The sequence below is a fragment of the Nicotiana tomentosiformis genome, chromosome 8 (assembly GCF_000390325.3).
Source record: "Nicotiana tomentosiformis chromosome 8, ASM39032v3, whole genome shotgun sequence".
In the NCBI taxonomy this organism is placed as follows: domain Eukaryota; kingdom Viridiplantae; phylum Streptophyta; class Magnoliopsida; order Solanales; family Solanaceae; genus Nicotiana; species Nicotiana tomentosiformis.
The window spans coordinates 143,187,839-143,203,063 of NC_090819.1; the positions used below are offsets into that span (position 1 = coordinate 143,187,839).

Here is a 15,225-nt window from a genome sequence, read left to right on the forward strand (position 1 = left end):
TTCAAACTCTATTCTCATTATCATGATTATTAGACCATTCAAAGGCTAGATTTGAACTCAAATTTGATTATTGTGTACTTGATTTATTAGTATTATTAGGTAATCATGAAATAATAGCGCGATAAAATGAATATATAGAGGTGGTAAATAAAAAATATTTTTTTTTGAGATATCTGTGTTGTTTATAATTTGTTGGAGTAAAATTCATAATAAAAAATACTCACTCCGTTCCAGTTTATATAAACCTATTTATTTTTTGGTTCGTTCCAGAAAGAATGACCAATTTTTAAATTTAGAAATAATTTAATTTAAATTTCTAATTCTTTCCTTAATGAGAAAATTTTATAATCACGTAAATATTCTGGATCCCTTTTTAATTTATTTAGGATCACAAATTTAAAAAATCTATTATTTTTTCTTAAATTTCGTGCTAAGTCAAACAGGTTCGGGAGTATATACTATTTGAGATATTTGTGTATTTTCCTCTTCCTTTTCCTTTTCGGGATGTAATTAATAAAAGGGAATCGAAAAAGAAAACAACGGACCCTTCTTATAGGTTTCATAAAATCGCCGTTTCTATTGACCGATAAAAGCTGCGATTATTATAGGAGCACACTAACACCCTTCACAAACCGGAGCCGCCTAACACTGTACCCATAAAACCGGTCCAGCACCGAGATTTTCCGTTTATTCCGGTTCAGATGACGGAAGTGGCGACGAGCAACGTTGTGCACGACGTCTTAGGGCGACGAGCTGAAGATGTAGATCAGCCGATTATTGACTATATAATCAATGTTCTAGCCGATGAAGATTTCGATTTTGGACTTGACGGTGAAGGTGCTTTTGAAGCCCTCGGCGAATTACTCGTAGATTCTGGTTGCGTTACTGACTTCCCCGAATGTCGTGCGGTATTAATCGTTCTCAATTTCGTTATTGCTTCTGCTTAGTTTAATATTTTTCTCTCGAAATTTTGAATTGATTCTCAAATATTTACTTATTTTGTTACTACTAGTTTTGATGAATAAAAGTTAATTCACTAAGTTTTTATTATCATTTTAATTGAATTAAAATTTGAAACTTTATTGTTTATATTGACAACATGTATGAAGCAAGAGGTGTAATGATTTAGAGAAGCTGTAGTTTTAGAGAGCTGCTAGTTATGTATGGCGAGCTTTGATGAATAAAAATTAGAACTTTAGTGTTTATATTGGTAATTAGCGTTGGTTTATGAAACAAGAATTGCGTGATTTAGAGAACCTCCGGAGATACACATAATTGTGTCCAACTTTGTTTGGGATTGAGGCGTTGTCAGTTGAGTTGATTGCATATTAGCTCATTTGAATTGAGAATTTCTTAAACTAGAGAAAAATGGCCATTTTAAGGGGACATAGGAGTTCAAATGGATGAATAACAATAACCACTGCAGAGAAATTTATGAACCGAAAAAGTTAAGTATAATACGGTGAGCAAATTTATAAGTAATTTGTTACTACAAGAGTTTTTGGTTATACCAGCACTATGATTGTGGTTGGTAGACTCCTCTATGTTGGTTTCTTACTTTGCATCCCATTGTGGTAATAGATTGAATTGTCTGAAATCTATCTTCAGTAGCATAAAGAGTGAATTTTTCCAATCATGATAGGTTTGTAGCAAGTTGTCTGAGAAGTTAGAGAAGCATGGATTGGTTAAACCTCAACCAACTGTGAGAAGCTTAAAAATGCCGCTGAGAATGTATGATGGAATGGATGAAGAGGAAGCTCCAAAGAATAAAAAGCCAGAACCAGTTGATGGTCCTTTGCTCACCGAACGTGACAAGATTAAGATCGAAAGGAGGAAGAGGAAAGATGAACGCCTGAGAGAGGTGAGGGACAAAACGATAATCTTGTCAATAATCCGGATGAACCTGTTTGACACAAATATTGGTTGTCATGTCAGGGAAGCCAACTTTTACTGCTGTGAACCATGCTTATTTGACTTTGACTTGACAATTGACACTTCACTGAGTTTCCATTTATTATTCTAATGGGGTGTGTGTGTGAGTGACATTTCGCAATACTCCTTTTGTTGGATAACAATTGTCCTCTTTAAGGTTTTGAGACAGAAAAAATGTAATCCCTCTCCTACTACTGCTTAAAAAAATGTAACCCTCTCCTCCCTGCCATGTGGATGAAAAGGAGGGGAAAAAAGGAAAATAAAAAGTGGCTGGCTTACTTCTTCGTTTTTCTAATCTGTATGGCTTGGTTCTGCAGGCAGAATACCAAGCACACTTGAAAGAAGTGGAAGAAGTGAAAGCTGGTATGCCGTTAGTGTGTGTGAATCATGATGGTCAGGGTGATGGACCAACTGTTAAGGATATCCGTATGGAAAATTTCAATATATCTGTTGCTGGTCGTGACCTTATTGTCGATGGTTCTGTTACGCTTTCTTTTGGAAGACACTATGGTATGCTTGAATATTTTTGAGAAAAACAGATGAAAACTCATTTCTCTGTAGTTTGATTTTGCGTTTTCCTAGACCTTTTGATATCTAGCTGTCTGTATCTCATCTATATGGTATTACTCCGTCCTTGCGGACAACAATGACCCACTTTGATTTGCAGAGTTAAATGATATGACATTTTTTAACATGTTAGTATATAGAAATAATTTGATTACTATATAAATTGAGCAGTTATCTAAAAGAAAGTTGAAAATGATAGTTTGAAATGTGAAATGTTGGAAGCTTAGTTGAAAATGCACATCGGTATGGATATAATAGAAGATAGACTTAGTTTATATTCATTTAATAATGTTGGAGGGAGAAAATGTTGCCATCAAGGAAAGAAGTCAAGATTATTGGTGTGGACTAGTATCTACTTATCTTGATGCATATTTCAGTGTCTTAAGCAAGTAAGTCATTATGCGCATACTATTCAACCGTAGCTAAAATCCGTATCTACATTTTTGTCATGGGAAGAAGACTGTGAATACCTGAATCAGCATAAATCTCAAGGGGCGAAACTTGGGGGAGATGAATATGTTTGTCCATACTGTATATTCTACAAAATTTTACTTTTAACTAGAAATAAATGGGATTGGAAGCAATTTTTGAACAGTAACCAGATGACTCATTTCAGACCAAAGAAGAACAACTTAGTCCATCGCCTGTGTGTACAGGCATTTTTTTTGCTCTTTATTAATAATATTTATTATTTTATGAAGAAAACATAGCCTATAGCCAGTGGCGTAGTTCACTTCCCCTTTTTGATTATGATTGGCAGTTAAGTTTATGCATCCACAGTTTTCTCTTACTTCATCAAAAAAAATGTTTAAGCATCCACAGCCTTACCTGAATCTCTGATCTGGGTGCAGGCCTTATTGGAAGAAACGGTACGGGGAAAACAACTCTCCTAAGACACATGGCTATGCACGCTATTGATGGTATTCCCAAGAACTGCCAGATATTGCATGTTGAGCAAGAAGTGGTTGGTGATGATACCTCAGTTTTGCAATGTATTCTTAACACTGATATGGAGAGAACCCAACTTCTGGAAGAAGAGGGTCGTCTGCTTGAATTACAGGTTAGAAACAGTTAAATGGCTAAGCTTTTATATCATATTATATTGTTTATTTTCTTATATTCCCTTGTATTGTGTTCTCATGAAATAAATATATTCCCATTCCTTAGTATTTTCATGGTTTTCTAGAGAGAAATTGACCTAGAAGGCGAAGCTGGAAAGAGTGATAAGTTGAATGGGGATATCGACAAAAATGCCCTCGCGAAAAGGCTTGAAGAGATATACAAAAGACTTGATTTCATTGATGCTTACTCGGCTGAGTCACGTGCAGCAACTATACTTTCGGTTAGTTTGAATTTGCCCAGTAATTTGATATCCAAGCTTTGGCTCGCGTCTGTTGAGAAAGTTTGTTCACTTTATGCACTGTGTTAATTAAAGCAGAGTTTGCATTTGATTTATAATATCACACACCTTTGCTGTATATCATAGACAAACTGCACATGTTAACTTATAATGTATGAGTAAGATTGAGACCTGCTAATTAATGTACCTGAGATACCTGTTGCTTTTCTTTCCTTGTTACTACAATTACGCATCCGCTTACTTTGTCTAAGGAATATGTTTTGGATATGGCACAAAAGTATGGAAGCTAGTCTCAAGCTAATCTTGCTGTTTTGGCTTCTCCTTTTTAAGTTGTCCTAGCCTCTGTCCTAACTTTACGTTTGCCGAACTATCTTGCTGTTTTGGCCTCTCCTCAGAGTTTAAGTTGTCTGTTTAGATTATTTTTTCTCTGATAATGTAATGTTGTCTTGTCGTTTTATGCTTCTTTTTCCAGAATGGATATAGCGTCTTCTTATATTTGTAGATATTCAGGCTTCCATAACTTAGGCATTAAACTCTTTATACGTCTTAAGCTACTGGTCTGTGTACTAAAATCTTAAACTGAAAGTTGCGAAAACGGGAAGATGCTAGAAGTCAGTCTATCTTTGGCAATCAAAAGCTAGAACTCTTCTATTTTTAAGAGGCTGAGTTTGATTCTGCTTTAGTTTTGACGTGCTTCAAGAATATTTTGCGTATTGGTCATTTGTGCTCAAGCTAGTTGTAATGACTAGACTAGTTCTCATTGGTGGCTATTACTTCCAGGGTTTGAGCTTCACTACAGAAATGCAAAAGAGAGCAACTAAAACATTTTCTGGAGGATGGAGAATGAGAATAGCTCTTGCTCGGGCGTTGTTCATTGAACCTGATCTATTGTTGCTTGATGAACCCACGGTGTGTTATTTCTTCTTGAAGATGTAGATGTACATCTAGTAAGACAATGAACGTATGCTTTCTTTTGCACGCAGAATAGCATAGAACTTATGTTTTCCTTTCCTTGCAGAATCATCTTGATCTACATGCTGTCTTATGGCTGGAAACTTACCTGGTGAAGTGGCCGAAGACATTTATAGTTGTCTCTCATGCTAGAGAGTTCTTGAATACTGTATGTGTTTTCTTCTCTTTGACTTAAAAGTTAAAACAATAGTTGGGTTCAGTATGTCTAGAGGTTGATGTTTGTTCTGATATCTCATAATCCTATCGTTGCTTCTTTCTTCAGGTAGTCACAGACATTATCCATCTACAAAATCAGAAATTGAGTACCTACAAAGGAGACTATGATACATTCGAAAGGACACGAGATGAACAAGTTAAGAATCAACAGAAGGCGTTCGAGGCGAATGAACGTACAAGGGCCCACATGCAGGTCTTTCTCAATTACATTAAATTTTATTGGTAGACAATTGCAAACAGATTAATTGCGACCTTATTTGGATATTTCTTGTTTAGCTGTTTAATACTTTGATACATTTTTCGGCTTTAATGCTTTGCAGACCTTTATTGATAAGTTCCGGTACAATGCAAAGCGTGCATCTCTTGTTCAATCTAGAATTAAGGTATTCTTTCATTTTACCATAAGCTGCTTCTATATATCTTGTCAGCTTTCAGTGGTTGTGGTTGTTTGCTCAAGTGATTTAATCAGTTGCCCGATCCGATTGGTTAATAATTTAATTAGGCCTAGTTATGATGCCCTAGCATGCCATGATCAGTATCTGAATGGTTTTCCTTGAATTTAACAGGCACTGGAACGAATTGGTCGTGTGGATGAAGTCATCAATGATCCTGAGTACGTATTCATTCCTTAACAGATTGCTCCTATATTTTTTCTGTTGTTTTAACTTTCTCTGATGGTTTAACGTGTTATCACCTGAGTCTATAAAACTCCGATCTCGGTCTTGTTACATTTTTTAACTATATGAACTCATGTTGTTTTGCGTATGCAGCTACAAGTTTGAGTTCCCTTCTCCTGATGATAGACCTGGTGCTCCTATTATAAGCTTCAGGTTAAGCATCTCTTATTCCATGTCTAATACATTCTTTTGAATCTCTTTGTCAGGTAGCAAATGTCAGTTAATTAACTTCTTACTTTGTTGTAACATATGCAGTGATGCATCCTTTGGATATCCTGGGGGCCCCTTATTGTTCAAAAATTTGAATTTTGGAATAGATCTGGATAGCCGAGTAGCAAGTAAGACCTTGATTACCTAACAATCACTTATTTTAAACTTTAGTTTTCTTAATTGTTGCAAACCTCTGTACATATCCTCTGATCAGTAATATGCCTCTCTGTATTTTACGTTGAGTTTTTCTTTTGGGAAGTAAAATTGGATATCTCTATTTGTGAATTAGGTAGTATGTGGCTTAGGCATGTGCATCTTTATAATTGTTTCTTTTAATCATTTATATTGTTCTATATATCATGGGCCTTATCTCACCGTATATTTTTTCCAGTGGTTGGTCCTAATGGTATTGGAAAGTCAACAATACTTAAGCTTATTTCTGGGGAGCTTCAACCAACTTCAGGAACTGTTTTCCGCTCTGCTAAGGTACAGTAGCTTTTATTTTCCAAAGACAGATTTTGTGAGGGTTTATTTTTGTTTATCACTTCCAACATCTACTAGTTCTGTCTTTGGCATCATAACTTTCACCAACTTTTGTCAGTTTACTATATTGTTTGGTCAATTTGCGTTTCAGCCGTTTTAGCATTCTCTCATTACAATTCCTGTCACCTTTCATTTAAAGGTCTATAGACTAATAATTCTGTATAAACAAATGTTAGTGGTTATCTTTTGAGCTTATAATGATTGTAGTGCAGGCAATTGTCTCATTTTGCTACTTCAATTACTCGGTCTTAATGCATTCTAATTGCACTTTTCTTTTTGTTTAGGTCCGAATTGCTGTATTTAGTCAGCATCATGTTGATGGGCTGGATCTGTCCTCAAATCCCCTCTTATACATGATGCGTTGCTTTCCAGTAAGTTCTCCTAATCGGTGATGAATTTTCTTGTAAATTTGAAAATATGTGCGTAATAAATCTTCCATTCTACTTTATCCACTGCTTCTGATTCCCATTCATTGGTAAGCTTGTCCATTATTTGGAAGTTTTGTTCTGAATGGAGTTGGATATCGAGGTCTGTTCTACAATTGCAAGATATAAGATGAAATAGTTAATGGAAGGAAAAGTGAACTTGTGATTTGGACAGGCAGCTGCTGTTCTTGCTGATGTGGTTCAACTAGTGTTTTTCCTTCTCCCTCCTCATGGTCCTATAAAAAAACAAAAAGCAATAGCCAAAAGAGAACGAAAGAAATTCTGGATAAGAAGGTGGATCTAGCAGTTGATTTTGTTTTAATTTATTTGTGTCCGAACTCCTGAATAAGATACAACAACAACAACAACCCAGTGAGATCCCACAAGTGGGGTCTGGGGAGGGTAGTGTGTACGCAGGCCTTACCCCTACTCCGGAGGAGTAGAGAGGCTATTTCCGGTAGACCCTCGGCACAAGAAGGAAAGAGACAGTGTATCAGTAACAGCAACGGAATCCAGAAAGATAACACCAGCAACACAATAACCAGAAAATAGAGAGCAAAGTAGTTACACTAAGCAGTAACAAAGGCACAGTACTACAGACGCAAGGGAATAATATGTACACAAAGGGCCACTAAACATACTACAGCCTAACTTACGACCCTAATGAAGTATTAAGAACACAACTGGAGCCACTAGCAGCCTAAAACAAAATACTATCATACTAGCCTCCTATCTCCTAACCTACAACCCTAATGCTCGACCTCCATAACTTCCTATCGAGCTCCTGAATAAGATATTTACAGGATTTATTACTCTCTTAAATCTGATATTGCAGAAGATGGATCTGCAAATTATCTCTTTTAATGCATAACCTTGCTCTGGCTTCCTGCAGGGAGTGCCTGAACAAAAATTACGTGGTCATCTAGGTTCATTTGGTATCACTGGAAATCTTGCTCTTCAGCCCATGTACACTTTGTCTGGTACGTTAGCATTCTATTTTTTTCCTGGTCAGATCACAATGATTCAGTTCCGCCTTCTGTTATGTTTTGTCATTTTGGAGTCAAGAGTACGATAATAGCTTATTCTTCACATTATGAATTGATCTATGGGATCTCAGGTGGCCAAAAAAGCAGAGTTGCATTTGCAAAGATAACCTTCAAGAAGCCTCACATATTGCTTCTTGATGAGCCATCAAATCACTTGGTAAGTTATATTTTACTTGTTTTAGTTTCTTTCTTGCATTTCGTTTCACCTCAATAGCTAAAGCAAAGGATCCACTAGTAGTCAGTATGATGTTTATCCAAAGTTTTTGCATATGTGATTGCATTATCTGCTATTGACACTCTGTTCGAGTGAGAACATATCTCTTGCTTGATTTTGGTAGATTAGCGATATATGCAAAATTCTGATCTAGCTCTATGTAGGATCTTGACGCTGTGGAGGCTCTGATACAAGGTCTTGTCTTGTTCCAAGGAGGCGTACTGATGGTATTATGAAACTTCTATCAGTTTCTTTGACTAATTGGAAACATAACGGTATTTTGTTTTTGCTGGTCTCTAATGCTGCTGCTACATGTTATTTACAGGTCAGTCACGATGAACATTTAATATCTGGTAGTGTTGATCAACTCTGGGCCGTCTCTGAGGGCAGGGTGACGCCTTTCGACGGGACATTCCAGGATTACAAGAAAATTCTGCAATCATAAATAGTTGTTCTGAAGTTCGATGAAGTTTTATTAGCGATCTTATGGTCTCTAGACCCCTACAGAATATGCAGGAAAATATTGCTTTCAAAGTACGCACGAGATCGATGCAGAGATGATCCGCTTAGTTTTATTCCAATTTTGTTGTCTTGTGATCTATATGTGAAATTTATTTTACCTTTTGTCTTTCCTTTTATAAAACCAAGGGTATATCTTGTACTTCTATATGTTATCTTCATTCTAGTATGGTGTTGAGAGACATTGCTGGAGCAATGCTTAATTATTCAACTGAATGTATGGGCATTACAGACTATCAAATGATTGAAGAATAATTTGTCCTTGTAAATTTGTACAGCCCTTCAGGCTTCGGCTTGTGAATAATTTAAGATGAAGGAAACCGAGGACAAAGGAAAAGGCGAGAAAATAAAGATGGCGCATCTCAAGTCACATACAGGCTACAAACAAATAAGCTAGTAACGATTAACGAGGAATGTAAAAAAAAAAATACTGTTATGAATATATTATATTATGGATGTTCATTTAGTACTCCGTTGTAAATAAGCCTCCTGAAGAAGCTTATCCTTTCGGTACTCCGCTATGGATAAATATTACCCATGACAGAAGATTATCTATATCTGGCACAACAGTTTAGAGCAGCAGCTTACACAGCAGCTTACAAGCAGCTTACACAGCAGCTTGCAGTAACAGCTTACACAGCAGCTTCCTTTCTTCTATAAATAGAGGAGAATTCAGTTCATTATGTACAGAAGTTTGAAGTTTGAATAATATATCAGTTTCTCTCTATACTTGTCTTTACTTTACAGTCTTTATTTTATAACACGTTATCAGCACGAGACTCTGTCATCTCGAGCAAATACTTTAAAAGTATAAGAGGTACGAACTTTCTTTTTCTAAATAATGTCAAATCTTTCTAAACTTGAGTTTATAGCCCTGGATATATCGGGCAAAAGCTACATGTCTTGGGTGTTTGATGCCGAAATTCATCTTGATGCGATGGGTCTGGCAGACACCATCAAAGATAAAAATCAGGCATCAAACCAAGACCGTGCCAAAGCAATGATATTCCTACGCCATCACCTTGATGAGGGCCTGAAAATGGAATATCTTACTGTTAAAGATCTAGTCATACTGTGGAGTAATTTGAAAGATAGATATGACCACCTGAAGATGGTCGTTCTTCCACAGGCACGTTATGATTGGACTCATCTAAGGCTACAAGATTTTAAATCTATCAGTGAGTATAATTCTGCTATGTTCAGAATTATTTCCCAATTGAAACTATGTGGTGATAATATTACTGATCATGATATGTTGGAGAAAACTTTCACCACTTTTCATGCCTCGAATATGCTCCTGCAGCAGCAATATCGAGAGATGGGATTTAAAAAGTATTCTGAACTTATCTCACATCTTCTTATAGCCGAGCCACATAATGGGCTATTAATGAAAAACCATGAAAGCCGACCTACTGGTTCTTGTCCATTCCCTGAAGTGAATGAGACGAACTTCCACCAAGCTAAACGTGGAAGGGGACATGGCCCCAGTCGTGGTCATGGCCATGGTCGGGGAGGAAACTCTAATCGTGGTAATAATAATGCACCAAAGAACCCTCCTCACCACCAGCAGTGGAAAAGGAAGGAACAAAAGCATGAAGCGGTGCAAACAGCAAAGCCAGAAAATGCATGCTATAGATGTGGAGGAAAAGGGCACTGGTCACGTACATGTCGTACGCCAAAGCACCTGGTTGAGCTATATCAAGCTTCCCTGAAGAAGACAGAGAAAAATGCTGAAGCAAATTTTATTTCTGAAGATAATTTAGACTTCATGCATTTGGATGTAGCTGATTACTTTGCACTCCCAGAAGGAGAAACAAGTCATGTGATCGGTAGTGAATCTGTAGAGATGTAAATATTTTAATTTTTGTTATTTGTAGTAGATAGTATGGTTATGTAATTGTTGTACATAAATAAAAGTTATGCTTTGATAATAATATTTACTATCATATTTATTTTGTTTATGTCATTTTGAAGAATATGGATAATCCTCAAATTATGTTTGGATCAAAGACCAATCATGAAGATATTTGTGTAGTTGATAGTGGGACAACTCATGCCATATTCAAAGATCAGAAATATTTTTCTTATTTGCATAAGGAAAAAGCAAATGTTTCTACAATTTCTGGTAATATAAGTTTGATTGAAGGCTCCGGAAGAGCTATTGTATTTCTGTCTAAGGGAACAAAACTTATTATCGACAATGCATTGTACTCCTCCAAGTCCCGAAGAAACTTGTTGAGTTTTATAGATATCCGCCGAAATGGGTATCATGTTGAGACAATAGATGAAATGAATGTGGAATATCTTTGTATTACAAAGAATATTTCTGGCCAGAAATGCATTGTAGAAAAGTTACCAACTTTATCTTCTGGCTTATATTATTCAAAGATTAGTACAGTTGAATCACACTCTATCGTAAACCAGAAGTTTACTGATTCAAATACTTTTGTGCTTTGGCATGGCCGTTTGGGCCATCCTGGATCAATAATGATGAGACGAATTACTGAAAATTCGAGTGGGCATCCATTAAAGAACCTGGAGATTCTTACAAATAATGAATTTTCTTGTGATGCTTGTTATCAAGGCAAAATGATCACTAGACCATCACCAATGAAGGTTGGCATTGAGTCCCCTACCTTCTTAGAACGTATACATGGGGATATATGTGGACCTATTCACCCACCAAGTGGGTTGTTTAGATATTTTATGGTCCTAATAGATGCATCTTCAAGATGGTCTCATGTGTGCCTATTATCATCTCGCAACCTGGCGTTTGCAAAGTTATTAGCCCAAATAATTCGATTAAGGGCACAATTCCCAGATTATCCTATAAAGGCTATTCGCCTTGATAATGCTGGAGAATTCTCATCTCAAGCTTTTGATGATTATTTTCTATCAGTTGGGATAAAAGTTGAGCATCCGGTAGCTTATGTTCATACTCAAAATGGCCTTGCAGAGTCATTTATTAAACGACTGCAATTGATAGCAAGACCACTATTTATGAAAACAAAATTGCCCACTACTGTTTGGGGCCATGCTATCTTGCATGCAGCATCACTTATCCGTCTCAGACCAACACATTATAATAAATATTCTCCGTCACAATTAGTTTTTGGTCATGAAGCAAACATTACCCATCTACGAATTTTTGGATGTGCTGTATATGTGCCAGTAGCACCACCTCAGCGCAGTAAGATGGGCCCCCAAAGAAGGTTAGGAATATATATTGGGTTTGAATCACCCTCTATTATTCGCTATCTTGAACCATTGATGGGAGATTTATTTACTGCTCGATTTGCAGATTGTCGATTTGATGAAACAAATTTCCCACAATTAGGGGGAGAGAAAAAGGAAATCAAAAGAGAAATTGTGTGGAAAGTTTCATCATTATCTCACTTTGATCCACGTACCCCTATATGTAATCAGGAGGTCCAGAAGATCATCCATTTACAGAATATAGCAAATCAAATGCCAGACGCATTTACTGATTTGAAAAGGATAACTAAGTCACATATCCCTGCAGAGAATGTGCCTATTCGAATTGATGTCCCAGCAGGACCATCTATTAGCATGAGAGCTAGTGAACCTAAAGCACGCCTGAAGCGTGGTAGGCCTATGGGTTCTAAGGATCGAAATCCTAGAAAAAGAAAATCGACAAATGATCAAAATGATATTATGAAGGGATCTCCTGAAGAGACCCAAGATCTGATTAGTTATGAGATTCCTGAAGAAATCAATAAACCCGAGACTCAAGTGAGCGAAGAACTTTTAATAAGTTCTACTGGTGATGGGATTAATTTAAATCGATCTGAAATAGTGGTGGATAATATTTTTGCATATAACGTTGCACTTAACATTATGCAAGATAGTGAGGATTTTGAACCCCGATTTGTCGAAGAATGTCAACAAAGATCTGATTGGCCAAAATGGCAAGGGGCAATTCAATCAGAATTGAACGCACTTGCTAAAAGAGAGGTCTTTGGACCAGTAGTCCAAACACCTGCTGGTATAAAACCAGTTGGTCATAAATGGGTTTTTGTGCGAAAAAGGAATGAGCAAAATGAAGTTGAAAGATACAAGGCTCGCCTTGTCGCACAAGGATTCTCACAACGACCTGGAGTCGATTATGAAGAAACATATTCACCCGTTATGGATGCCATAACATTTCGATATCTCATCAGTTTAGCCTTACGTGAAAGGCTTGAAATACATCTAATGGATGTGGTTACAACTTATCTGTACGGGTCACTTGATAATGAAATTTACATGAAAATCCCTGAAGGATTTAAAATGCCTGAAGCATATTCAAAATCTCGAGAAATGTACTCAATCAGATTACAAAGATCTTTGTACGGTTTAAAGCAATCTGGGCGCATGTGGTATAATCGCCTCAGTGAATATTTGCTGAAAGAAGGTTACATAAATGATGTTATTTGTCCATGTATTTTCATAAAGAAAATGGCTTCAGAATTTGTTATACTTGCTGTTTATGTTGATGACATAAATCTTGTTGGAACTTTAGAAGAGCTCCAAAAGGCAATTGAATATCTTAAGAAAGAATTTGAGATGAAAGATCTTGGGAAGACAACTTTGTCTTGGTCTGCAAATTGAACATTTAGCAGACGGGATCTTTATCCATCAATCTGCCTATACAGAAAGGGTCTTAAAACGCTTTTACATGGACAAAGCACACCCATTGAGTACACCAATGGTTGTTCGATCACTTGAAGTGAATAAGGACCCATTCCGACCTCCAGAAGAGGATGAGGAACTCCTGGGTCCTGAAACACCCTATCTTAGTGCAATTGGTGCACTTATGTATCTTGCTAATGCTACAAGGCCTGACATAGCATTTTCTGTTAATTTACTAGCAAGATATAGCTCTTCTCCTACACGGAGACATTGGAACAGGATTAAGCATATATTACGATATTTAAAGGGAACTCTTGATATGGGTTTATTTTATGCTAACAAAGATAGTGCAGATCTTGTTGGTTATGCAGATGCAGGTTATTTATCTGATCCCGATAAAGCTAGATCTCAAACCGGGTACGTGTTTACATGTGGAGGTACTATCATATCATGGCGCTCCACAAAACAATCTATTGTTGCTACTTCTTCAAATCATGCTGAAATAATAGCTATTCATGAAGCAAGTAGGGAATGCGTATGGTTGAGATCAATAATTCATTTTATTCGAGAAAAATGTGGTTTGGAATGTGAGAAAAGACCCACAATTTTATACGAAGACAATGCTGCATGCATAGCCCAATTGAAGGGAGGATTTATAAAAGGAGATAGAACGAAGCACATTTCACCAAAATTATTCTACACACACGATCTTCAGAAAAATGGTGACATTGATGTGCAACAAATCCGTTCAAGTGACAATCCGGCAGATTTATTCACCAAATCTTTACCAACTTCAACTTTTGAGAAGATGGTATACAAGATTGGAATGCAGAGACTTAAATATTTGAAACAAGGTTTACATCAGGGGGAGTAAAATACGCGATGTACTCTTTTTCCCTTATTAAGGTTTTTTTCCACATGGTTTTCCTTATAAGGTTTTTAATGAGGTAGTTAACAATGCGTATTACTAAATATGTGTACTCTTTTTCCTTCACTAGGATTATTTTCCACGTGGTTTTTTCCTAGTAAGGTTTTAACGAGGCACGTTATCTTTTAATGAACATCCAAGGGGGAGTGTTATGAATATATTATATTATGGATGTTCATTTAGTACTCCGTTGTAAATAAGCCTCCTGAAGAAGCTTATCCTTTCGGTACTCCGCTATGGATAAATATTACCCATGATAGAAGATTATCTATATCTGGCACAACAGTTTAGAGCAGCAGCTTACACAGCAGCTTGCAGTAACAGCTTACAAGCAGCTTACACAGCAGCTTCCTTTCTTCTATAAATAGAGGAGAATTCAGTTCATTATGTACAGAAGTTTGAAGTTTGAATAATATATCAGTTTTTCTTTATACTTGTCATTACTTTACAGTCTTTATTTTATAACAAAAACTATATTGTGCCAGCAATCTGAGGAAAGATTACAAACACTTAAACATCAAAGCAGTACAAATCACACTAGAGATCCAAATTTTGTTTTTTGTGGTCGTACTTTACTTTTTGTCTTGGCTCTTAAAAAAGGAATACGAATTGAGGAAACAGCAAAATCTGGCGAAAAAGGAAACAAAAATGCGCATCCAGGGAATCGAACCCTGGTCAGTACCGTGGGAGGGTACTATGATACCACTACACCAGATGCGCTTGCTTGTGCTATCCTTTAGAAAGTTTTCTGATATAACTAAAAGACTTGGTTTTCCCTAACAAAACGTCAAATTAATTTTAATCATAATCAAAAGTTAAGGGATAAACTTGGACTTTTCTCTCTAAGAATTTGCCTCCCATTTCCCGTTGGAACTCTGTTAGTGGGCGTTTGGACATAAGAATTGTAAAATTTAAAAAAAGAAAAGAAAAGAAGTAAAAATAGTATTTAAAAATTAGAGTTGTGTATGTAAATGAATATAATTT

The 15,225-nt window shown here is 36.5% G+C and overlaps 1 protein-coding gene and 1 non-coding gene across 2 annotated transcripts; one reads left to right on the plus strand and one right to left on the minus strand.

Moving 5' to 3' along the window:
- Positions 1-503: 503 nt before the first annotated feature.
- LOC104090433 (ABC transporter F family member 3) lies at positions 504-8,950 on the plus strand. The gene is made up of 18 exons (XM_009595528.4): positions 504-908; positions 1,643-1,861; positions 2,250-2,442; positions 3,351-3,559; positions 3,686-3,841; positions 4,640-4,768; positions 4,878-4,979; positions 5,094-5,240; positions 5,368-5,430; positions 5,614-5,660; positions 5,818-5,877; positions 5,980-6,062; positions 6,326-6,420; positions 6,762-6,848; positions 7,795-7,882; positions 8,020-8,105; positions 8,327-8,389; positions 8,488-8,950. Exons 1-18 carry the CDS (start codon positions 702-704, stop codon positions 8,605-8,607), a joined length of 2,154 nt encoding a protein of 717 aa, XP_009593823.1. The 5' UTR covers positions 504-701; the 3' UTR covers positions 8,608-8,950.
- A 5,940-nt stretch (positions 8,951-14,890) lies between these two features.
- TRNAG-CCC (transfer RNA glycine (anticodon CCC)) lies at positions 14,891-14,961 on the minus strand. The gene has a single exon. It is a non-coding gene; the product is annotated as a tRNA-Gly (tRNA).
- Between the last annotated feature and the right edge of the window lie 264 nt (positions 14,962-15,225).

Coding starts and splice junctions, on each gene's coding strand:
- LOC104090433 (XM_009595528.4), top strand. CDS start 702: ATGACGGAAGTGGCGACGAGCAACGTTGTGCACGACGTCTTAGGGCGA. Junction 5,661..5,817: donor GAAGTCATCAATGATCCTGA/GTACGTATTCAT, acceptor TTGCGTATGCAG/CTACAAGTTTGAGTTCCCTT. Junction 7,883..8,019: donor GCCCATGTACACTTTGTCTG/GTACGTTAGCAT, acceptor ATGGGATCTCAG/GTGGCCAAAAAAGCAGAGTT.